At 40.7% G+C, this 24,020-nt stretch overlaps 1 protein-coding gene across 4 annotated transcripts in view; it reads right to left on the bottom strand.

The window, feature by feature from the left end:
- The window catches only part of LIMA1 (LIM domain and actin binding 1), a 98,161-nt gene that overhangs the window by 10,712 nt on the left and 63,429 nt on the right, over positions 1 to 24,020 (bottom strand). For 3 of the 4 annotated variants that reach the window (XM_059682839.1, XM_059682841.1, XM_059682840.1), the window contains exons 5-9: positions 12,675 to 12,759; positions 10,897 to 11,045; positions 7,916 to 8,023; positions 4,013 to 4,070; positions 1,140 to 1,252 (exon numbers count right to left, since the gene is read on the bottom strand). In XM_059682839.1, coding sequence (XP_059538822.1) covers positions 1,140 to 1,252; positions 4,013 to 4,070; positions 7,916 to 8,023; positions 10,897 to 11,045; positions 12,675 to 12,759 — 513 coding nt within the window. The remainder of the gene's footprint in view (positions 1 to 1,139; positions 1,253 to 4,012; positions 4,071 to 7,915; positions 8,024 to 10,896; positions 11,046 to 12,674; positions 12,760 to 24,020) is intronic. The other variant, XM_059682842.1, reaches the window with a different exon arrangement.

The raw sequence follows: 24,020 nt of genomic DNA on the forward strand, positions 1-24,020 counted from the left end.
CCTTACTCTCCTCATGAATCTCTGCTTCCTTTCTTTTTCCTGCTTCCTTTTAAACGTTCATGTTTATCTTCTTTACCCATCCTCCCTCTTTTTAACCCACCCTTTAAATACTGGACTCTCCCCTTTCCTCACCTGTGTCCTCTTCTCTTGATCCTTTTTGTGCACTAACTTTCATTAAAGGACCAATCATCCCACAGGTGAGAGATACAAGCATGGCAGATGTGCTCATGAGGATGGGGCAGCTTCAACTACCTGAAAACTAATTCTGCCTGCTGAGTTTCTCTCAAACCTTAACTTAAGAGAGCACCAGAGGAGGAAGACACTAAAGAAATGTAGGTATGTTTGCTTATGAATCCCAATGAGTCAATTAGCACAACATCGGCAAAGCACTCAACGAAAACAAGCCAGTTTTAATAATAATCAGCCTACAATAGGTGTTGGATATTTTTAAACCTTTGTTTATTTTTTATGAGAATATATATTTGTTCGTAGAAAGGGAAAAGATGGTTTTTTTAAATTGGTGAGTAAAAAGAGATCATAGGTTGAAAAGCCAAGTAAAATTTTCTTTTGTACATTACTTTACATATAAGAGTATATCAAAACATAAGTGTTACTTGAATGTCCATTTTTTACAGCAAATGGGCTGGCCAACCCCCTCTGGAATGTACACATTCTTTCTTTAAATATGCTGACCACTAATCATGTGATGGTAAAGTTCCCCAGACCAGGGAGCCACTCTTTTGAAGTTGACATTGCACATTCCTGTCCAATGGACTGATTTTAGTTTAACGGATTTCTCATATTTTCCATTTTGTGAGCTTTTACCCATTCACAGATGAATGAACTTGGACTTTAAAAAAAAGTTTATTTTCTTTTAACTTCAGGTTTTCTTAAAACTTTCATGAGTTTTCCAGATTTCAAACTGAGTGCTCCTAGCGAGCCTCCCCTCTCCTGACCCAAACATCTGAGCAGAAGTAACAAGACTTCCAGGAAAAGTGACTGGCCTTAAGTGTATCCTTATTTGGTATTTTTATCCTCTGGAAAGTAAAAACAGGTTATAATGAACATAATGATAGAGGTGCAATGGACTCCACTAGTAAAACAATGTCTAAAGGCTCACAGAGAAATTGCCATCATACCTTCACTGCTTTGGGAGGAGAACTCTCAGAAAGGCTGGAGGCTCTGGCATCTGGACTTAGTGGCTTGGGATGGACAGGTTGCTGGACTTCACTCTTAACCTGGGAGTTACCTGCTTGAGTTACAAAAGGAAGAGATTTTTTAGTACCTCATGGGAAGTCAGAGAAGGGGTTCCTCCCCAAAGCAAAGAAAGGGCCTTCACTAAAACAGGCCTTCACTAAACCAGGAAAAACACTGCTTTTCTACTATGGAATATTCTAATGCTAAAAGCGATGTTCTTAGGGTCTCTTACAAATCAGGTTCTCAGCCAGGAGGCTTTCTCACGCTTTGTCATCCAAAACACCCTATATAAGGGACTTTCTGCCCTGTAGCTTTTGTCATTTTAAAAATATACATATATAGTTAATATATATATTTTTCTATATATATATATATTTACACATAAATAAATAAATATATATTTTAGAGAGAGAGAGAGAGAAGGAGAGAGAGAAACATCAACGTGAGAGCAAGACTTTTATCAGCTGCCCCTGCATACTCTCTACTGGATATCAAGCCCACAATGCTGGCATGTGCCCTGACCCAGAATTGAACTGGCGGCCTTTCAGTGCAGGGGATGATGCTCAAATAACTTAGTGGCTTGGGATGGACAGGGTGCTGGAGCTCAGGGCACTTTTGTCATTTTTAAAGGCTGTTTATAGACTTTGATGACTTTTTGGTAGTTACCATTCCTGCTAACTCCTTCTGGGGTGCTTGAGAGTAAAAATTTCAAAACACGTATGAGAGAGAGAGATTTGACACTATCTTTTTGATCAGTCCTATAGCAGATATCCATGGCTAAAGATTATGGAAAAAGACTCCATGAAACTTTTTTCATAATCACTGATGTGTCACCTGCATAAGTTAACTTCCTGCCAATACATTTATAATGTGAAAAACTAAGAAGAGGCACAGAAAAGCCACTATACAGCTACTAAGGAAACATAAATAATTCCTTATAATATAGAGTTAAGTCAACAAAGTACTATGTTTTGCAAACCTAGTCAAAACTTAGAAAAAAGTTTTTAAAAATATTTTAAATTAATTTTTAGAGAGAGGGAAAGGGAGAGGGAATGAGAGGAACATTTATGTGTGAGCTAAATATGGATCAACTGCTTCCTATACGCCCCCGACCAGAGATCAAGCTAGCAACCTGGGCATGCACCCTGACCGAGAATCGAACTGCAACCTTTACGGTGCACGGGCCAACACCCAACCAATTGAGCCACAGTGGCCAGGGCCAGAAAGATTTCTATCCAAACAAAATGATTGCAAAAGGAATATTCTTGGATTCAAGCAGCAAAAGTTTCTCTCTAAAATTATAAGGTAGGGTTTACTAGAGATTTATTTAGCTCTACTTTAGTTGCTAAGTTTTTAAGTGTCTAATAAACTAACTAACCAGGGAGAAGGTAGAAATCCAAATATGTATATACATAAAACACTGCAGATCAGAATCAAAGTGGATATACTAAAGAGAAAACCAAAGTTTTTTATCTTTGGGCAAAGTGAAGCTCAAAATCACTCCAAAATAGGATGAAAAGGTGATGAAATTTAACAAAACAGGAAAATCTCTAGAATTGGTCTAGAGCCATGGTCAGCAAACTGCGGCTTATATCTACCTATATAGTTTAAGTTTAAACAATTTGGCTCTCAAAAGAAATTTCAATCGTTGTACTGTTGATATTTGGCTCTGTTGACTAATGAGTTTGCCGACCACTGGTCTAGAGGGTAGACTATGGTACACATTTAGATAAGTAGGGAAAGATATTTAATATGTTACTCAAATACTAATTCTTTATCCCTGTAAATGAATGAAATCTTTGGCTCAACTTTTATTTATTTATTTATATTTTTTTTGAAAAAATATATTTTATTGATTTTTTACAGAGAGGAAGGGAGAGAGATAAGGAGTTAGAAACATCGATGAGAGAGAAACATCAATCAGCTGCCTCCTGCACATCTCCTACTGGGGATGTGCCCGCAACCCAGGTACATGCCCTTGACCGGAATCGAACCTGGGACCTTTCAGTCCGCAAGCCGACGCTCTATCCACTGAGCCAAACCGGTTTCGGCTCAACTTTTATTAAAATGAAACTTCAGCCCAGCTAGCGTGGCTCAGTGGTTGAGCATCGACCTATGAACCAGGAGGTCTTGGCTCGATTCCAGTAGGGGCACATGCCCAGGTTTCAGCAGGCTCGATCAATCCCCAGAGCAGGGTGTGCAGGAGGCAGCTAGTCAGTGATTCTCTCTCAACAGTGATGTTTCTGTCTCTCTCTCTCCCTCTCCCTTCCTCTCTGAAACCAATAAAAATATGTTATATATATATATATTTTTTAAATGAAACTTCAAAATTAGTTTTTATAGCTTTAAACCTGAAAAGATTTAGTACAAAAAGTAGGATAAGTTTAATGAGAGAAGCATAAAAGTTTGCCTAGCTAGTGTGGCCCAGTGGTTGAGTGTCAACCTATGAATCAAGACATCACTGGTTCTATTCCCGGTCAGGGCACATGCCTGGGTTGCTGGCTCAATCCCCAGTATGGGGCTTGCAAGAGGCAGCAATCCATGTTTCTTTATCATTGATGTTTCTTTCTCTCTACCCTCTCCCTTCTTCTCTCTAAAATCAATAAGGACATATTTTTTTAAAAAGTGTTCAGTTTGCCCCAAGTTAGTAATATATAGTTGAATTTAACTTCTCCCTAAGCCATGAAATGTGTGAAGGGTATTCAAGCACAACTCCTTAAAAGCAAGGGAAAGATCCGATCGGCTGAATTTAATGTTACTTTCTCAGCACTGACAGCAATGGGGACACCCTCCAGATCTAAGAATGAATGCTTACGGGAGTCAACTTCAGCAGGCGTGGAACGGACTGCCAAGCTATTCTCAGCTGCAGAAACCTACAAAAAAAAGAGGGGTGGGATTAGGAATCACATTAAAAATAAATGAGCAAGCTGCTGCTAGTGCCATAGAAACCTGCTGACTCCAGTCAGTCACTGGCTGCCTGGGGGAAATAACGGCCCCAGAACAGCTGAGCATTTAAACAAGAGGCAGCACAATGTCTTTTATGAGGATATTAACATGCCTCTCAATTACAGAGTAAGGCCAGAAGCAGACTGCACTCCACTGCCAAAACTCTGCATCATTTCTCTTTATAAAAGAACTTCTAAACCATATCTTTCGATTCTTAAAAAATAAAAAGGGGTTGGGGGGGGAGGGAGTGGTGACAAACAAACCCTCTATCACGGAGAGCAAAGCTCCTCACCATAAACCATAACTCACTCCAAGGCAAAATAAAGTCTTTAAATATAGAAACTACTATTATTATTCTTTAATTTTCCTAATTCCTTATTTTCCAACCAAACACATTCTGCTGAAACAAGCTTGTTAGCATAGAAGACTTTCTGATAGCTGTACAACAAATGTATCTAAAACTAACCTCTGGTATTACCTTCAAGGTGAGTTTCCCTTTTTAATCCCAGTCTTAAAATAGCAGTGTTTAACAAGATGACAGATCTTCTGTGTGTGGGTGCATATTTCCCCTCAGAAACCATCAAAGTTAAATAAAGAACTTTCTACTAGCGTTCTCTGTCCTTTCTCCTGGTCCCTAGCCTTCCTGGTGTCTTTGTCCACACTCAAAATGATGAGGGGTCAGCAGAGACCGAATATGTGCTCTTTCTGTAATAGTTCTTTCACTCGGATGTCAGGGACTTTATGTGCGATACTGAGAGTTTATACTAGGCTGCCTAACGTACTGAATACATTTCTGATGATAAAATATTGGACATTAAATTGTTGCCTGACTGCACCTGAATTTCAGCATGGTTGGTTCTTCCCCACAACTCACTTTTCATTACAGGAATTCTGACATGGTATAAAGTGAACCAGTATAATAACAGCCAATATTTACTGAGTGTTTACTATGCTCACTGAAATGATCACCTTACATGCATTATTTCATTTAATAATATGAAATAAAATTTCTGAAAGTCATGCATGGCCATAAAAAGCTCTTCAATTTTTGCTAATTAGTGGGTATATCTATCCCAGGATGTTCTTCTTTTCTCCTCTAATTTGGTCACCTTGGACCTAAAAGGTAAAGCTAATGCCAATCATGACATCATTGCACATGTCCAACCCAGATGACTTCACTGCAGGAATAGCCAGGAGAGAGCACATGAGAATTTGCTCAAACATTTCATTAAAGGAAAGTACAAATCCATTCACAGGACAAGAAAGGGAAGGACAATACCTTTACAAAATATTCTATTTGAGGCAAGTTTGCCCTAGCACTAATGTCCTTTTGGAACAAATCAAAGTTCAAATAGTTCTTAGGTATTGGTTAACAAAAAGTAGGCAAACAACCAAAGGGATAGCTGAGGCTCTGAAAAATGTTATGAATTTTAAGGCAGCCAAGCACTTATGAACCCACAGTGTGTGCTTGAAGACGATGCCCTATCTTTAACACCTTTCTTCCCCACCCACTCCCCAATTCGTGATTCAGTTGCACTGAAGCTCTTTTAAGTTATAATTAAAATGTTCTGATCCTCCAGTTTCAGAGTTCCAGCTCAGAGTTCCAGTTTCAAACCAGCATGAATCCAATCAAGAAGAAAACATGAAATTAGATATCGGGACAATCCATGTGTTATTTTCCAGAGGATCATTTCTCAAACTATGCTCTTAGGGTACACTGGGGGATTTCAATGCTGGGAATATTTTTCCTCTAAGTGTCATTTTTATAAGCTATAAAAAATATTCCAAACATATTTACTTCGTTATTCTTAAGACATAATCTTCCACTTAAAAAATGAGAAACCCAGGCAGACTTATGAGAGAACTCACTTGATACAGGACATGTGACTCATGTGACCGATGCCTGAGCCCACTGTTGCAAGGATGTATGTAATTTATTTGGTAATTTTATGATTATGAAACACATTACTGCCATGTATTTTTGTCTTATTATTTCAACATATATTTGTAAAGTGATTTAATTTTTCTAAATTTTTTTTCCTGTTCTATTTATGATTCAACTTATGTAGCCATTAATCTGAGACCATTTTTCTGTGTGACTACTTTGGTCCAACCGAGTGTGTAGTGTATTTCATGAGTTCCTGTCAGTGTTCTGTCAATACAGCAAACTTTAGAGGGCCCAGCTGATATGGCTCAGTGGTTGAGTATTGACCTATTAACCAGGTCACGGTTCAATTTCTAGTCAGGGCACATGCGCAGGTTGTGGCCTCCATCCCCAATGGGGGGCGTGCAGGAAGCAGCCAATCAATGATTCTCATATTTGATGTTTCTATCTTTCTCCCTCTCCCTTCCTCTCTGAAATCAATAAAAATATATTTAAAAAATAACGTCTGTTAGAATGAAATAAGTTTGAGAACAATTTAAAGATATCTTCATCTTTTGGACGAATGGCTTCAAGGTGTCAATATGTATAACAGAAACAATGGTTTTTCTCCTAAGATTAATCACTGTAATAGATTTGAAAGCTCTTTCTCCTTAACTAACTTAACATTTCACTATCATATAGACCAGTGATTCTCAACCTTCTGGCCCTTTAAATACAGTTCCTCATGTTGTGACCCAACCATAAAATTATTTTCGTTGCTACTTCATAACTGTAATGTTGCTACTGTTATGAATCATAATGTAAATATCTGATATGCAGGATGGTCTTAGGCGACCCCTGTGAAAGTGTCGTTCAACCGCCAAAGGGGTAGCGACCCACAGGTTGAGAACTGCTGGTACAGACCAAAAGATAAAAGAGATTGGGTAATGGATTGGAAAAGAAAATGATAAATTCACCTGACAGTTATATTGTTACTTCTCCAACTAAGCCATTCATTAACAATAAATGCATAAAATACAAATCTAATTTGCTTAAAATCTGACACTGGCTTTCCAGCACTGCAGGGCTACATCCCAAACTCTTAGGGTAGCATACAAAGCTCTTCAAGACCCACTCTGGCCCTCTCCCTCCACCTGTCTCTCATCATGGCCTGTATGTACCGCCCTGCTCAGCCAAGTCATCTTAGTTTAAATCTCCAATTTCCAACCTCTGTTATGTCTGGAATACTCTTCTCTTTCTTTACCCAAACTTCTTCTCCTTATTCACTTTGCCTATTTCCACACATTTTTCAGGACTTGGCTCAGACATGACCTTCCTGAGGAAGTTAGGGCAAATGTTCTTAGTCCCAGCTTCCACAGCTCTGAATAGCCCTCTCACAGCAGAGGTCAAACTGTTTTATGATGGCCAACCTGTTACTCATCTCCCTTCTACTGTTAGCTTCCTTGCAGATAAAGACCACATAGAATGGTACGTTCATATTTAGTTTTTCAGCTTAGCATTTCCTATGCTTAGCATAGTGCCTACCTTTCAAAATAATGAGTGAAAGAATGAAATTTTATTGCATAAAATTAGTTAATAATATACAAATACTTTGAAAGATAATATTTCTAATCAAAACAGATTTTCAAAAATCACTTTAGCTCTATGCCCTCTGAGCATTTGCTGAGCAAAAGAATTTTCCAGTGAAGGCTCATTATTTGGTCAGCTATAAGTTGCAGAGCTCCCCAACCAAAATTATGTGACCTGCAAAAACAACAATCTGTCTTGGCAGCTGTTACCAAATTCCCAGACACTCTACAGCCCAGAGTTAGAGTGGTTTCTAATTTTAAGCATCTAATTTAGAGCACATGCTTCTTTGGCAACTGGACATCAGCCTTTTGAACCCACCTTTTCTCCATCTTGATGGGAGATACAGACCTCGGGACCCGGGGGCACATTCTCCTTTTGTTCCAACTTATGAATTTTGATTTCACTGCCATTGGCTCTCAATTCATTCTAGAAAATAAAAATAGTCTGTGAATTTTTTTTTTAATTCTCAAAATAATAAAATGAATTCTCACTATTCTCTTCACAGCACATCTATTAAGTAAACTTGGAATGTGAAAATAAATTTCTTTTAAGAGGCCTCAGGTCAAATCAACCCCCTAATGCTCACAAGCAAAACCCACTGACTTGTGAAACGACAGAAGCAGCTTTGTGGACACGTCCCTCAGAGTTAAATATCTGTACACTAGTCTAAAACCGGATGCTCATTAGAATATATACACACATCAACACAGACACACACAGACCACCCCCAGCATACAATGTTCTTGTGATTCACTCTTCTAGCAGCAGAGCTTGTGGGAATGCAAAGCTTGTGAGTTTTATCAGAAAAGACCATTCTGGAGCAGGGAAAGGAGATGCCAAGTGCCAATAATTAAGAAAATATACTGACCATATATATAAATATGCCCGGCCTGGAAAGAGAGACAGGGATGATGTATACATATGAAAACAAATTATATTTAATGATAACTATAAAACAACCTTTTTTTTTAGTGAGACTTTCAAAAAACATGTTTTTTTATATAAAATTCATACATTGTACTAAAGACATACCTTATTCTACTACTCATAACAGAGCCTCAACATACCAAGCAGGCATTAATACTATCATAGGAATAAGCATAATCAAATTTTTTCCCTTGCAAAGAACATATTAAATTTTAAAATTTAATATGAAATTAAATATTAAAATTAACTTTATATATTAGATCCAAGATTAATACAGAGGTAGATAATTATGGACATTTCCTATCATTAGTCTGCTAGAAATATAGTACCTTTCTGTTCTCTGTGATTCTGTAGGCATGGGGAGAAAACATAATTATGGCCACAGGGCCAATGAAGGGAGTGTGAGTGTGACTGGCTTAATCAAGTGTGGAATTCCAAGTTAAGGCACACATTTTGGGGGTGCATCTATAGTGAGGAGCTGGCAGCCAGCGCTGCAGAAGACAGTAGTACAACAGTCCAACCACTCATTCCTGACCCCATCTCAGAGCCCAAAATCACTGCCATAGGGTGTGTGCCTTGTTACAACCATCCTCTGTAGGGGGCCTGAGAAATTCTTTGGGGATGAGATAAAATGTACTTTTTACAAGAATTCCTAAAGCATTTCAACTCTTAAAAGTTTCAGAGATGGAGACTGCAATTTAGAAACTCTATTAGGAGTTTTTAAAAAAAGGTCACTGAACAGGTTTTTCCACTTAGGGAGTCACTTGGTCGGAATGTTTATAGCAGCAGGGCACTGAGAAGCAGCAAAATCCTGTAACAAGAGGGAACAGAGCTGCACAGATCAGTGATTTGCTGTATCTCCTGACCTGCCTTCTCAGAGAAGTCTAAGTTTGCTCATTTTTCATACTCACTATTGATTTATACACATCTCTTCTTAAAATTACAGTGAAAAATCAAGATGAAATCATTCATTGCCCTGAGACTTAACCCACCAATAAATACTACTGGAGAATGCATACTTAGTAATGTTGGAAAAAGAAGGCTCAACTCCTGAAATACACGTTACAATTTCTAATAGGCACCAGTTTCAATCTGGCTGGGAACAAATAAAATTCAATACTAGTCTTCCAACTTTGTTAAAAAATAGGACATCAAGAAATTAATGGCCCTAGCCAGTTTTGCTCAGTGGATAGAGCGTAGGCTTGCGGACTGAAGAGTCCTGGGTTTGATTCCGGATTGCGGACTCGATCCCCAGTAGGGAGCTTGCAGGAAGCAGCCGATCAATGATTCTCTTTCATCATTGATGTTTCTCTCTCTCTCTCTCCCCCTCTCCCTTCTTCTCTGAAATAAAATATAATTTTTTTTAAAAAAATAAGAAATTAATGGATTGTAATTTGAAATCTTGGAACAAATATTTGAAAGATACATATATAGGTATGTGTACATGTGTATATATGCATGTGTACATATGAATAAATGGCATTTAAAAGGCAACTTCAATTAAGCAGTGCCATAGTGGCATCCTGCCAGTGAAGCATAGGTAAGTATAAAATAGAAAAACCCTCCATTTTATTTAGAAGACCAACTTTTTGTTCTTACTGAGCACATCATCTTGTCATTTCTCTCCCCTTTTCCCATTCACTATTCTAATTTTTTTTAGAAAATCATTACATCACAAGGAGAAAAGATTAAGTAGGCTGTATACTATACAATTTCATTTATAAGAAATGTCTGGAATAGGCAAGTCCATGAAGACAGAAAGTAAATTAGTGGCTGCTGGGGGAATTGGAAGTGATTGCACAGGCATGGGGTTTCTTTTTGGGATGATGGAAATGTTCTGGAATTAGACAATGGGGATGGTTGCACAACCTTGTGAATATACTAAAAATTACTGAGCTGTTATACTTTAAAATGGTTATTTTTATGTCATATGAATTATATATCAATAAAAACTTGCAAAAAACCCACCCATATTAATGTCAAATATATCTCCACTATTTGCCCTTTCTTTCCTTCAAAAACAGAAATAAAAATAGATGTTTCTGTAAAAACTAATAAAATACTTCTTTAACAATAAGATTAAGCAGAAGAGACAGAAAAACTCTATGACATTACTGAATGGTAACATCATACAAAAAATGAGTGGGGTGGGAATGAGGCCTAGGAAAGCAAAGACAGGATAGAACATTGTAGGGATGGAAATAAAGCTAGGGTAGGATCTCTGTGAAAAGGGTTTGGGGGCTCAGAGGACGAGGGAAGGAGCCAGGGCTCACAAGTCAGGGTCTGGTGACATTTCTAGTTCCTGTGCTCAGTGACCATTTGCTGGATTAAGGAATGAATGAATGAATGAATGAATGATGCAGAACACATACTGTGTAGTTGGTGGAACTGCTTTGTTTGGACACAGCTGCCTGGTACTTGGCCATTCGATCCTTTATGGAGGTTTCTGACAGGCGTGGGATCTCCAGGTTTCGCCTAGTCTCACTTTTTTCCAAATTGAATGCAGAAGTTGACACTTGACCTGGAAGTATGCAAAAAGATGCTTTATTAGAAGATAAAATATGACTTTAGTGGTTTCAAGATTCTCAATTTGGGGCTATTGTCATGTAATGGAATAAATTTCTTCTATTTACCTTTATATGCCCTTCAAAACATAATAATTCCACCCTTAAGGTGTTTTGTTACCACTGGTAGTACAGATAACCCATCTTTAAACAAAATTTTTTTTATTATTGACTTTAGGGAGAGAGAGCGAGAAAGAGAGAAACATCAATTTGTTATTCCACTTTTATTTATACATTCATTGGTTGATTCTTGTATGTGCCCTGACTGGGAATCAAACCCCACAACCTTGGTGTATGGGGACAATTCTCTAACCAACTGAGTTATCTGGCCAGGGATCAGGATAACCAATTTTGATACTGCCCATCCATGAGAGCCCCTCAAGCCTCAAATGACCATGGAGCCAAAATTCTCTGTCGCACTTCTCTTGGAATCCTGCAAAGGTACCAGATGTTTACCACAGGTTACCACTAACAAGGATGGATTAAAAACACAGAGAAGCTGTTTGTGGAGAGCAATGACATTTGGGAATGGCTTGTATTGATACTGTTTTAATTTAACCTAATTATTAATTAGCAGGAAAGGAACAAAGGGAATGCTAAATATTATACTCATTTGTACAGTCTTGCCAGGAAGCTGCAGTTCAAATGCATGCCCGTCAAGTCTGGGTGATAAAGAAAAGGTTCTTGTCTGTCAGTCACACTTGGGAACAGATCATTGGCCAGAGTAGTGTAGCCAGAGCAAGCCTGGGAAGACTTGGGATAGCTAAGCTCCTAAACAAAGGAGTTCACTGTCTTGGTTTACACTCTTTTTTTTTAAAAAAAATAATTTTTTATATTGATTTCAGAGAGGAACGAAGAGGGAGCGAGAGATAGAAATATTAATGAGGGAAGAGTCATTGATTGGCTGCCTTCTGCATGCCCCACACTGGGGATCAAGCCCGAAACTCGGGCATGTGCCCCAACCAGGAATCTGTGAACTCCTGCTTCACAGGGTTGACTTTCAACCACTGCCTAGCCCTTGCTGGCCAGGCTTGGTTTGCACTCTTGCCTCTTGCTTGCTGGTGTTTAACTCCTGCCTTGCGGGACTCTCACACTCCTGCATTCGCCCACATGGCCCATGGCCATGTGGACCCTACACAATGGACTGATGCACTGCAACTAGCCTGATGCTAATCCGCACCCAATTCCACCAGGGAAAGGAAACTTTGGACACGGGCTTTGCTTCTAGCTCTACTGAATCCCCAGCTGCACGTCTTCCATGACTGGATTAAGGAAAATGGAACTTTGGAAACCCAAGGACATAATTATATGCAAATAAAAGTCACTCATCCTCCCATGCAAGTCTCAGAAAATTATTCTTCTCGATATCATAAGTTCGCAGCACCCAATGGGGAAAGGGATACCTCACTCCCACGAGCAATGGAGAAAGACAACCCATGCATCTCTCCATAACAGTATCTAACAGATAGACTCCCATTTAATTTGTACCACTCTTCCTTCAAAAGCATTGGTGTTGAGGCCAAAAGATACTGTTTACTGAAGAGTACTTCCCAGAGAACGTCATGCACATGGAACTCTCTGCTTACCTGGCCCTATTTCCAAATCATCCAGAGAATAGCTGTTTTCAGAGATCCTCCTTCCACCTGCACTTCGGCTTTGGGTCCGAACAATCTGTTTGGAAAACAAAACCAAGCAATAAATTTTGATAGAAGATGGGAAATCTTGATGCAGTGTTCAAAAAGGAGGACTGCAAATCTCCTTTATAAATAAAAATCCAGAAGAGATTAAATTTTATATTTGTTTGTATATTCCACAGGATATATTTTCCATATTATCAGTATCAAGCACTACATGTTCACAAGTGCCCAGGGAAAAATAAGTTAACTCTATCAAGGTTATATCTCTCTGCTAATGATCAGTACCTAACCAGCTTAACCAGAAAGCCTCGTAATTTAAACATCATTGAGGGGAATCGTCATGTCCCAGATGACAATGACATATGTCTCCAAAGTGCCAAGTCCTGACGGCAATATCTGCTGTTTCCCTTCCACGTCCTACCTTATCTCTGCTGCTGCTACAGTGGATGGACTACTGATTACCTTTCTAACTGGCTCTTCTACCTTCCAATCAAGTCTCTATGATGCTGCCATTATCCCAAGTAATACAAAGCAATTATCCCCAAATATAATTTATGTTACTCTCCTGTTCAAAATTCTTTAAAAAAAAATATTTTTATTGATTTCAGAGAGGGAGGTGGGGGGGGGGGGGAGAGAGAGAGAGAGAGAGAGAGAGAGAGAGAGAGACATCAGTGATAAGAGAGAAGCATGGATCAGCTGCCTCCTATACCCCCCCTCCTGGGGATCAAGCCCACAACCAGGGCATGTGCCCCAACTGGGAATGGAACTGTGACTTTCTGATTCATAGGCTGATGCTCAACCACTGAGCCATGCCGGCCAGGCCTGTTTAAAATTCTTTAAGGATTCCTGATCACTCCTTGAATTAAATCTAAAGTGTTTAGTATGTCACAGAAGACCAGTTCTAGATCTCGCCCCTACCTACCCTTTCTGGGTATATCCTCTTCCTCACCCTTTACCCTCCAGGAAAAGCAAACTGTTGTGAAGTCCATGATATTGTAAGTTAGTTCCTTCGACCTGGATTACCGTTTTACCCTTCTGTTGTCTAGCAACTGCTTGTTCCTTTAAGACTCTGTAAACTAAGCAACTTTCTCTCTATGAAGTCTGTCCTACCTGTCCTACATAAATCTAAGTAGTTGTTCCTCTGTACCCAAGTACCTGGTTACACTTCCATGACAATGCTTATCAAACTGCTGTGTGTTCCTCTACTGGACTGGAAGCTTACTGAGGGCAAGAGACTATGCTTTTTTTAAAAAAATGGAAAAGTGAACGATACACTTTTTTTTTTTTTGAGTAAAGTATTTTGTGATTCATGTAAATCACTATATTTCTATCTCTCCTATCTAAGGTAGATCTCTAATTAAAATTATAAATTATAATTTTTAAGCCTGGAAAAGTGACTCAACAGAAAGGCACAGAATGTTTCCATAGTATGCAGCATGTCATGTTTATTCAGATTGTAATGAGAGCCTTCAACCACATCCTATCATTTACATCTCAAGATAACATGAAGTAGAAAAGATAACTGAAATCCAGTATAACAGATCAGACTTAGTACCCTTTTGAATTCTACATTAGTAAATAGCTATTAAACCTCTAAGTTCAGTGGATTAATTAACTCAACAATAAAGTTTAAGACTGAACTATCAGTTATTTTAAGTACCCCCATACCCCCAGCAAAAAAACATACCACTTCCTAAGTCAGAGCCAAGGATTGGTTTGCTTGTACCGTACCAAAAAGAATATAGTTTCTTGCAAATTCAATATATAATTAATATAATTTACCTCAAATAAGCTTTGCTATTTACATTGTTAGTTGAATCTTTTTTAAAATAAAAATATTTTTATTGACTTCAGGGAGGAAAAGAGAGGGAGACAGAATGATGAGACTCATTGATCTGCTGCCTTCTGCACACCCCCTACTGGGGATGGAGCCCACAACCCAGGCAAGTGCCCTGACTGGGAATCAAATGGTGACATCCTGGTTCATAGGTTAACTAACACTCAACCACTGAGCCACACTGGCTGGGCTAGTTGAATCTATTTTATTTTTATGAGTTTGTTTGAGCCAAAACAGATGACATATGCCTGAGAGCAAAATCTCAAATGCTCCCTGAATCTATCCTATCTAATAACAGACAAATATGGTAATTGACCATACCTTTGCTACGCCTCCCATTGGCTAATCAGCGCAATATGCAAATTAGCCGTAAACAAAGATGGTGGCTAATTTGCATACTGCAGGCAGGGTGGGCCAGCGCGAGCCACCATCCAGGCCCCTGTGTGCCGCCTAAGCCCCACCCCCAGCCGGGACTCCCATGTGTGGCCCTGGGCAGCGGGACCCCGTGTGTGGCCCTGGGTGGGTGGGACCCGTGTGCGACCCTGGGTGGGCGGGACCCCTGTGTGCGGCCATTGGCGGCGGGGCTTGGTGGCGTGATCGGCCCGAGGAAGCCCTATTCTTGCACCTCAACCCCCTGATCGGCCCTGCCCTGTGTGCGACCGGGGTGGCGCCCCAACCCCCTGATTGGCCCTGCCCTGTGCACCAACGGGGGCGGCGCCCCAACCCCAGGATCGGCCCTGCTGTGTGCATGACCCGGGGAGGCGGGGCAGGCACATAGGGATCGGGCCTGCATATCTGACACCCGGGGAGTGGCCTAAGCCAACAGGTGGTTATCTTCTGAGGGGTCCCAGATTGTGAGAGGTCACAAGTAGGGCTGAGGGACACACACACACCCCCCGCCAGTGCACAAATTGTTGTGCACCGGGCCTCTAGTTTTTAATAAAAACCAAGATAAGCTGTAGCAGCTCTAACTTTGCCACATTATACTCAGGTCAGCTGCATCATTAATCATATCCATGTAACTCATATGATGCAACCTACTGTTGCTCCGGCAGCAGCCCCCAATCTGGAAATGAATATCACTTGCCAAAGGGAAAAGATAAATTTGGCAGGATACCCTCCCATACATATATTTTTCTGTTTTCAAAACATTTCTCATTTGCAGATAATTAAAGTAAAGGAAATTCCAAAGATGTATCACAAATGCTGCTGCACTGTAAGATGATCCCTATAAAAATTAGAATTTCCAAGGCTCAAAAAGAGAGAAAGCCTGAAAATACATTTTTTTTAAACTGAAAGGAAACAAGTTCTGCATTCTTAATACTAGAGCAATATTTCAAATACTTACATCCTGTCAAGGTAAAGTTCCAGTACAATTCAAAGAGTTTGTGGCCTGCCTGGCGTGGTTGATCATCGACCGATGGACCAGGAAATCACGGTTTGATTCCTGGTCAAGGTACATACCCAGGTTGCAGACTCAATTCCCAGTAGGGGACGTGCAGGAGGCAGCCGATCAATGGTTCTCTCTCATCATTAATGCTTCTATATCTCTCTCCTTCTCCTTTCCTCTCTGAAATCAATAAAAATATATATTTTTAAAAATCAAAGAGTATGTGTTATATTCGTAATCTGCTGAGTGTTCAGTTTTCTGTCTGTACTTACAGTCACGTGGGAAGGCCCTGCACTGGTGTTACTGGGAGCAAGGCCATTTAGAACCAGTACATATGCCCTGCCAGGGCTGAGCCTTTCTTTGGTATAAATGCATAAAATGTCCAATCTTTGTTAGCTTTTCATTTAAATCTTTGGGTTAAATAAAGAGCCTTTAGGAAAAAGAAAAGCCTTCTGGCTCATGAGGGTATCAATACCTTAGTATCTTTTTTCAAGTACTAAAAAGTGACTGTGCAAAGCTATTTGGCCTTAGAGAAAAACAGAAATGTCTCTGGAAATCCAAGTTACACTGACACTGGTTCTGAGGAGGAATACAGATCTGAGGCTGCTTTTAATGAGATCCCTGGTGAAGCACTAAGCATTTTCTAAATGCCTTTTCACCTCCAAACCACTCAAATATCCAGAATAACAAATGCAATTCAAATGCATTTGCTATGAATTTTATGACCCTCGTTTTAAAAGTGGTAATCTGAAGCACAGGAAGAAGGAGGGGTTTCCTCCAATATTTCTGAAGGAAGTAGAGGAACACAGAAAGAAAAAAACAGGAATTGTGATACAGAAACACTCTTCTGTAACACATTTGTTCGCATTTCAGCCCTTTTTATTCAGACATTTGAGGGAGCCTTAACCATCAAAATCTGTTAAGAAAAGACAAGACACTTGAAGACTCTCTGGAATTTCCTATGGCTTGACTTACCCCCACCCCACATGTCCTCCTTCCTGTCAGCTGACTGCAGTAACTCTATGTAAACATTCTCTGTGAATCCATAAACACATCAAATCCATGTACAAATAATAGAATAAGAGTTTGGAGTGTTTAGCCAATGGTCCGTGGAATTTCTTTTCTCTGGAATTTTTTTTTTTTTTTTTTTTTTTTAAGAAATAAAATGTTAGGTCCCAAATGTCAAGTAAAAAGCAGATTTCCTGTCCCCTCCACCCTATTTTCAGAAAAAGTTCTCTTTAAAAGTTGATTTTTCAACACCTTAATTTACTAATAGGCTCCTACCTCTCTCAGCCACTTCCTTCAACCTCTCAACTTTGAACTTCCTGCAGACTCTCATCCCTCCAAAGTCAAGGGTGGAGGAAGGATATCTTTTAGGGAAAAATGAGACTTTGCTGAACTATGAATGGTTATCAGAAGGTATAGATAAAACCTGACCTTAACTTCTCAAAGTACTGTGAGATAAACATTGCCTTCTCCAAGGACCTTCTTAGAAAAAAGAGGCCTAATTTAAATAAAAGAACACATAGAGAAGGAGCACTCATCTCCAGTGGTGGGATTTCTCTCCATTTTCTGTATTTCTAAGCATTCTACAAAAATTATGTGTTACTCTTACAATTAGAAAAAAAAGAAAAGGAAGGAGAGGTAATACTTCATACCTACTTTTTAAATGTCTTTATTGATTTTAGAGAGGAAAGGAGAGGGAGAGAAACATTGATCAACTGCCTCAGCATGCACCCCGATGAGGACTGAACCCACAACATGCATGTGTGCCCTGACCAGGATGATCCCCTGACTGGCGACCCTTGGGTACATGGGACAACACTCAACCAACACCAGCATTACTTCATACTTATTAAAATAATATAAACAGATAAAAATGGTAAAACCAATGCTGATGAGGTGCTGGATAATTGACTATGTCCTCAGATTGTGCTACGGATGTTATAAAATAATATAGTCTTTGAGAACAAGCTGAAAATATATAAGAAGAATATTTAATAAATTATATTTTTTGACCATGATAACATTCCAAATAACTAAAACAAAATGTTTCTGCTAAGATGCTCAGAGCTTCTTTTTTAAAAAATATATTTTATTGATTTTTTACAGAGAGGAAGGGAGAAGGATAGAGAGTTAGAAACATCGATCAGCTGCCTCCTGCACACTCCCCACTGGGGATGTGCCCGCAACCAAGGTATATGCCCTGGACCGGAATTGAACCTGGGACCCTTGAGTCCGCAGGCCGATGCTCTATCCACTGAGCCAAACCGGTTAGGGTGTGCTCAGAGCTATTTTATTAGGCTAAAAAAGAACCAAATTATTGGGGACTAATTAAACAGTATAATGAAATACCATGTTGCCATAAAAGAATAACTACATGAACTAGAAAGATATACAGAAAGGTCTATATAAAAAAGACCAAACAAAAAGATAAAGCATAAGCATACAAAACAGTGAGTATACAGTGACTAAAACCATGTAAAAACTAGTTACGCAATGATGAAGATATTACTGTGCACAACTGATGATGGTTACTCTTTTCCTGGTTTACTTGGCTTTTTCTTCTCCTTTCTGGTTTACTGTGTGTGTGTGTGTGTGTGTGTGTGTGTGTGTGAGAGAGAGAGAGAGAGAGAGAGAGAGAGAGAGAGAGAGAGAGAGTGAGAGAGAGAGAGAGAGAGAGAGAGAGAAATTGTTCAGATGACTATTTCATTTATATTAGAAAACCAAACCTCCCCAAACCATAAGCTTCTAACTTAAGAGTTCTAGTACAAATCTGCTGTATTATAATGTATTTCTTCTCTTCATTGCCCTCATGTTTTTTATTCAGTTAAGAGACTATTGCCGAAACCGGTTTGGCTCAGTGGATAGAGCGTCAGCCTGCGGACTGAGAGGTCCCGGGTTCGATTCCGGTCAAGGGCATGTACCTGGGTTGCGGGCACATCCCCGGTGGGGGATGTGCAGGAGGCAGCTGATCGATGTTTCTCTCTCATCGATGTTTCTAACTCTCTCTATCTCTCTCCCTTCCTCTCTGTGAAAAATCAATAAAATATATTTTTTTAAAAAAAGAGACTATAAAATGAGTGAATAGAAATGATAGAGAGCTAAATTCTTTGAGAATACAGCTCTTGATGTTTTCATTTCCTTAGATTTCAAAATTGTATAAGGCCATGGCCAGTTGCTTTTATCCAATAAACAGTTATTATAATACTAGGGGCCCGGTGCACGAAATTCGTGCACTGGGTGTGTGGAGGGGGGAGTGTCCCTCAGCCCAGCCTGCCCCCTCTCACATACTGGGAGCCCTCAGGCGTTGACCCCCATCACCCTCCAATCGCAGGATTGGCCCCTTGCCCAGGCCTGATGCCTCTGACAGAGGCGTCAGGCCTGGGCAAGGGACCCACATTTCCCCCCATCACTGGTTCTGCCCCCAGCCCAGGCCTGATGCCTCTGGCCCAGGCATCAGGCCTGGGCAGGGGACCCCCAGACCCCTCCGATTGCTGGCTCTGCCCCTTGCCCAGGCCTGATGCCTCGGCCAGAGGCGTAGACCCCCATCACCCTCCGATTGCCTGATCGGCCCCTTGCCCAGGCCTGACGCCTCCGCCAGAGGTGTCAGGCTTGGACAGGGGACCCCCATCTCCCCCCGATCACTGGCTCTGGCCCCCGCCCAGGCCTGAGGCCTCTGGCCCAGGAATCATGCCTGGGCAGGAGACCCCCATCTCCCTCTGATCGCTTGCTCCACCCCCAGCCCAAGCCTGATGCCTCTGACCCAGGCTTCAGGCCTGGGCAAGGGGACCATCATATCCCCCCAATCCCCGGCTCCGCCCCCCACCCAGGCCTGATGCCTCGGCCAGAGGAGTTGACCCTCATCACCCTCCAATCACCAATCACCAGATCGGCCCCTTGACCAGGCCTGAGGCCTCCGGCAGAGGTGTCAGGCCTGGGCAGGGGACCCCCAGCTCCCCGAGGTTGCAGGCTCCGCCCCTGCCCAGGCCTAACGCCTTTGGCCTAGGCGTCCAGCCCGGGCAGCGGGGACCCGCAGCTGCAGCAGCCCCGCGATCATGGGCTCCGCTTTAGGCCCAGGCAAGGGACCCCTAGCTCCCGGGACTGCCAGCTTCGACCGTGCCCAGCTCCCATCGCTGGCTCCACCCCTACTTCCTGCTATCACTGGCCAGGATGGAAAAGGCACCTGATTCTCTGATCATGGCTGGGGGGCAGGGCAAAGGCGGCCCCAGGGCCGCCTTTGCCCTGCCCCCCAGCTCTTAGCTCCCCCCTGGGTTTCTGATCACTGTCAGTGGCAGGGGGCTTCTTCCTGCTTTCCCTTTCGCCTCCCTGCATTGTGCCTACATATGCAAATTAACCACCATCTTGTTGGCAGTTAACTGCCAATCTTAGTTGGCAGTTAACTGCCAATCATAGTTGGCGGTTAATTTGCATATAGCCCTGATTAGCCAATGAAAAGGGTATCGTCGTATGCCAATTACCATTTTTCTCTTTTATTAGTGTAGATTCATGAAGATAGTGTAATATGGTAGAAAGGGTACTATACAATTTCAGTCCTTGTTCTGATATTAATCAGCCACAGGACATTGGGTATATCAGTTAAGCCTTCTGACCTTGGCTATTTCTATCTATAAAATATAGATTTTAATATCTTTACTGCCTCAGAGCAGTAAGCTGGATTACGAACATGGTAGGTATTTCTCACACCTTGTAACTCATTGATAAGTCAGAAGGCTAGAGGAAATGACTAATACATTCGTCTGGAGGCACACCATGTCTAATCCAGGATTGAGCTCAATAGCAAGAAGACAATGGTGGTAAATATTTGGGAGGCAAATGATGTCCTTCTGACCCCTCCAAACTCTAATGTAGCCAACATTGCTTAGAGAATGTTCCAGTTTCCTGCTATTACTTTTCAACATGTTTTATTGTAATGAAAACCAGTTAGAAACCAATTAAGTAGTTATTTGGCATGAAAGTAAGCAGAAAAGAGATGACTGGTCACCAGTTGGCACATCAAGGACAGCTATTTAGGGCAACAAACAGTGAAAAAGATCAGAATTCCTTGACTGGCACCTTTATACCTGGGTCATTATCATTTTACCACAAAAGACCAAACAGTTACTCAGTTACTAAGTAGGGATAAATAAAACTTCTTTATACTAGTATGAGGTCTTTATGAGAAATTATCCACTATACAGAGGTTATTCTTTACATGTGAAATCACAGAAGAAGCTATAAACCATTCAAGAGTGAATAATAATAAATCAGCAGAAATTTAGTTTTAATAAGATATATACGAGAAAGATGGCATTGATAGAAAAACAAGGATAATTCTTGTGTTTATTTAACAAAAACCAGTTATCTGTACTTAAAGCATTAGCAATGTATCTAATGGAGGTAGGATGCTGGGTCAACTTAAGATTTATAATTCTCTGGTAGGCAAATTAAAGATATACTACCCTACACTAGGTTACTTACACTAGCCACTGTAATGATGAGTTTGTCAAATCCCTTTCTTCTCTAAGCCCATCTTAAAATTATGATTTAAAAATATGCAAATGATACCAATTATGAACATCCTCAAAACTGTATTCTTCTTGGAATTTAATTCCAAATAATTTACTTGAGACATTAAGAAAGCAGAAGAAGCTGAAACCGGTTTGGCTCAGTGGATAGAGCGTCGGCCTGCGGACTGAAGGGTCCCAGGTTCGATTCTGGTCAAGGGCATGTACCTGGGTTGCGGGCACATCCCCAGTGGGAGGTGTGCAGGAGGCAGCTGGTTGATGTTTCTCTCTCATTGATGTTTCTAACTCTCTATCTCTCTCCCTTCCTCTCTGTAAAAAATCAATAAAACATAAAAAAAAAAGAAAGCAGAAGAAAAAAGTCTTATTAAGATGACATTAAGTTGATAAAGGAACACATGCAATTATTAACCATGAAAAGAGAAGATAAAATGTCATGGGTACTTTATAACAATGTAGAGATTCCCTATAGACACCTACCCATTCTTCAAGAAGGCAAATATAAAATGCTTCTTTGATGTAGATTATAGATTCGTTGGTTATAGATAAAATAGCTGATGACCACAGATCAGACTTTAGTTTACTTTCCTTATTTTCTCAAGGGCTTGCTCCACTACACCAACACATACACACTGGTATGTACCAGCGTTATATAAAGCTACACAAAATACTCAGTGTCACTTCCAGGAACTTAGGAAAACCACAAAAATGTTGGACTGTTTGAAGAAGGACAGTTGTTCTCTCATATTAACAAGTGAAGTTTTGTTGGTTTTTGATGGTAGCCATTCATATAATGATCCTGATAATAAGAGGAACAGAAATTCTAAGGGAAATTCATGGGTTCAGTGGTCTAAGGGGAGAGAAGTAGCAAAGAAGTGAAAAGGTGGTGGGACAAGGGAAATTCCCATGTTTATTTCAGCCAATGTACTATTTTACCTTTGTAATGTAAAATAAGTTAACACAACTAAAATGTGACTAACTAGAAGAATTAAAATATACCATGAGGCCCTGGTCGGGTAGCTCTGTTGGTATGTAGTAGGCAGACAAACATGAGCAGAGCAAGGACAATGGGCCAGGCCCAGAAGGTCACCAGGGTGGAAAGCCCCAGGTGCCTAGCAAGGGACAACCAATTGTAGAGTAGGACTTTGCCGCCAGGATGACTCTACTTCCTCTAGCATATTACTGGCCATGAGGTTTGGATCCCCTGACCTTTCCTCCCTAGAGATAACATCTAGGCCTCAGTTGTAACTCCAGGCCCAGATAAGTAACAAAACCAGCCAAGGCTGACCTCAGGACCAGCTGCATGGAATAATGACCCTCTGTCCTGGTGCCAGCCAATCAACCAGTGGAGACCACAACCCTGAATGGACTCACCTGGAAATGTTCTATTAAGATCTTCCCCTGGGACCTCCCCTAAAATCTCCACCCTTAGAACACTTAGGAGAGAGGACCCAGTGCCGCCCCCCCCCCCCCCCACACACACACATTTCAATTAGCTTCCTCACTCCAAGCTCCAAGGGCCCTTCTTTCACCTCTAGAACTTGTTTCCTAAACCTATTTCTTCGAGGAATTACTTTTTCTACTTCTGTAATTTACCCAATAAATATTCTCTTATAGTTTGGGTCTTGCTCTGAATTCTTTCCTAGCCAGAACCCAAGTACCGAGGTTGCTGAACCCAGTTTGGTCTGAGCCCACCTGTCAGGCACATGGTACCTTTCCTGCCACCTACAACACAGCGTCCTCCAGATACACCAAGGTTGCAGTTCGATCCCTGGTCAGGGCACATACAAGAAAATCATGGAATGCATGAATAAGTGGAACAACAAATTAATTAAATTGCCTTATCCTTATTAAAGCTGAAATTATGTTAACAATAACCATAACCTAGTTTCAAACTAATTAGTTATTCCTTAGCTTAAAGTAGACAAAATTTTTAACAGTTTTACTGAAATATTAGACAAAACTTTTAAAAGTAATCTATACTGTTTCCAACATGGATAATGCTACTTATTTAGAAACAGCTAATAAAACCAAGGGCTGCTGTGTATTATACGCCCTGAGCAGTCAATTAAGTGACAAATGACTATTTATTCCAGAAGTTTAAAAAGGCACTTTAAAAAGTCTAATCTTAGGACAACCATCACTCCACCCCCAATCTTCCTGGACCGTTAGCTGCTCAGTGCCTATGAAATTGGGCTGGGGGCTCACAGTTCTTTATATCAGGAATGTTTTCTCCACTCTGACCAGCCACAAAGAGACAGGCTTGCTCTGACCCATCTCTCAGCAGGCACTTATGAGAAAAAAGTCTCTCACCAGATCCTTACACATAATCAGCATTTTTGTTTGCTGCAATCCCAGTCATTTCCCACCTTAGGCCAGTTTTGACATGCAGCAGCCTTTTGCACTGAACCTACATTGTGTGTGCTGGCATGACATCAGCTGTTCTGCCCCTTAGCAGGGTCTGTGAGGAGGAGACTTACAATGGCGCTTTGAGTCACAACAAAGCCCCTTCCTCTCTATTTCGGATTTCTGACATTTTTTTC

The sequence above is a fragment of the Myotis daubentonii genome, chromosome 2 (assembly GCF_963259705.1).
Source record: "Myotis daubentonii chromosome 2, mMyoDau2.1, whole genome shotgun sequence".
NCBI classification, from domain to species: Eukaryota; Metazoa; Chordata; class Mammalia; order Chiroptera; family Vespertilionidae; genus Myotis; species Myotis daubentonii.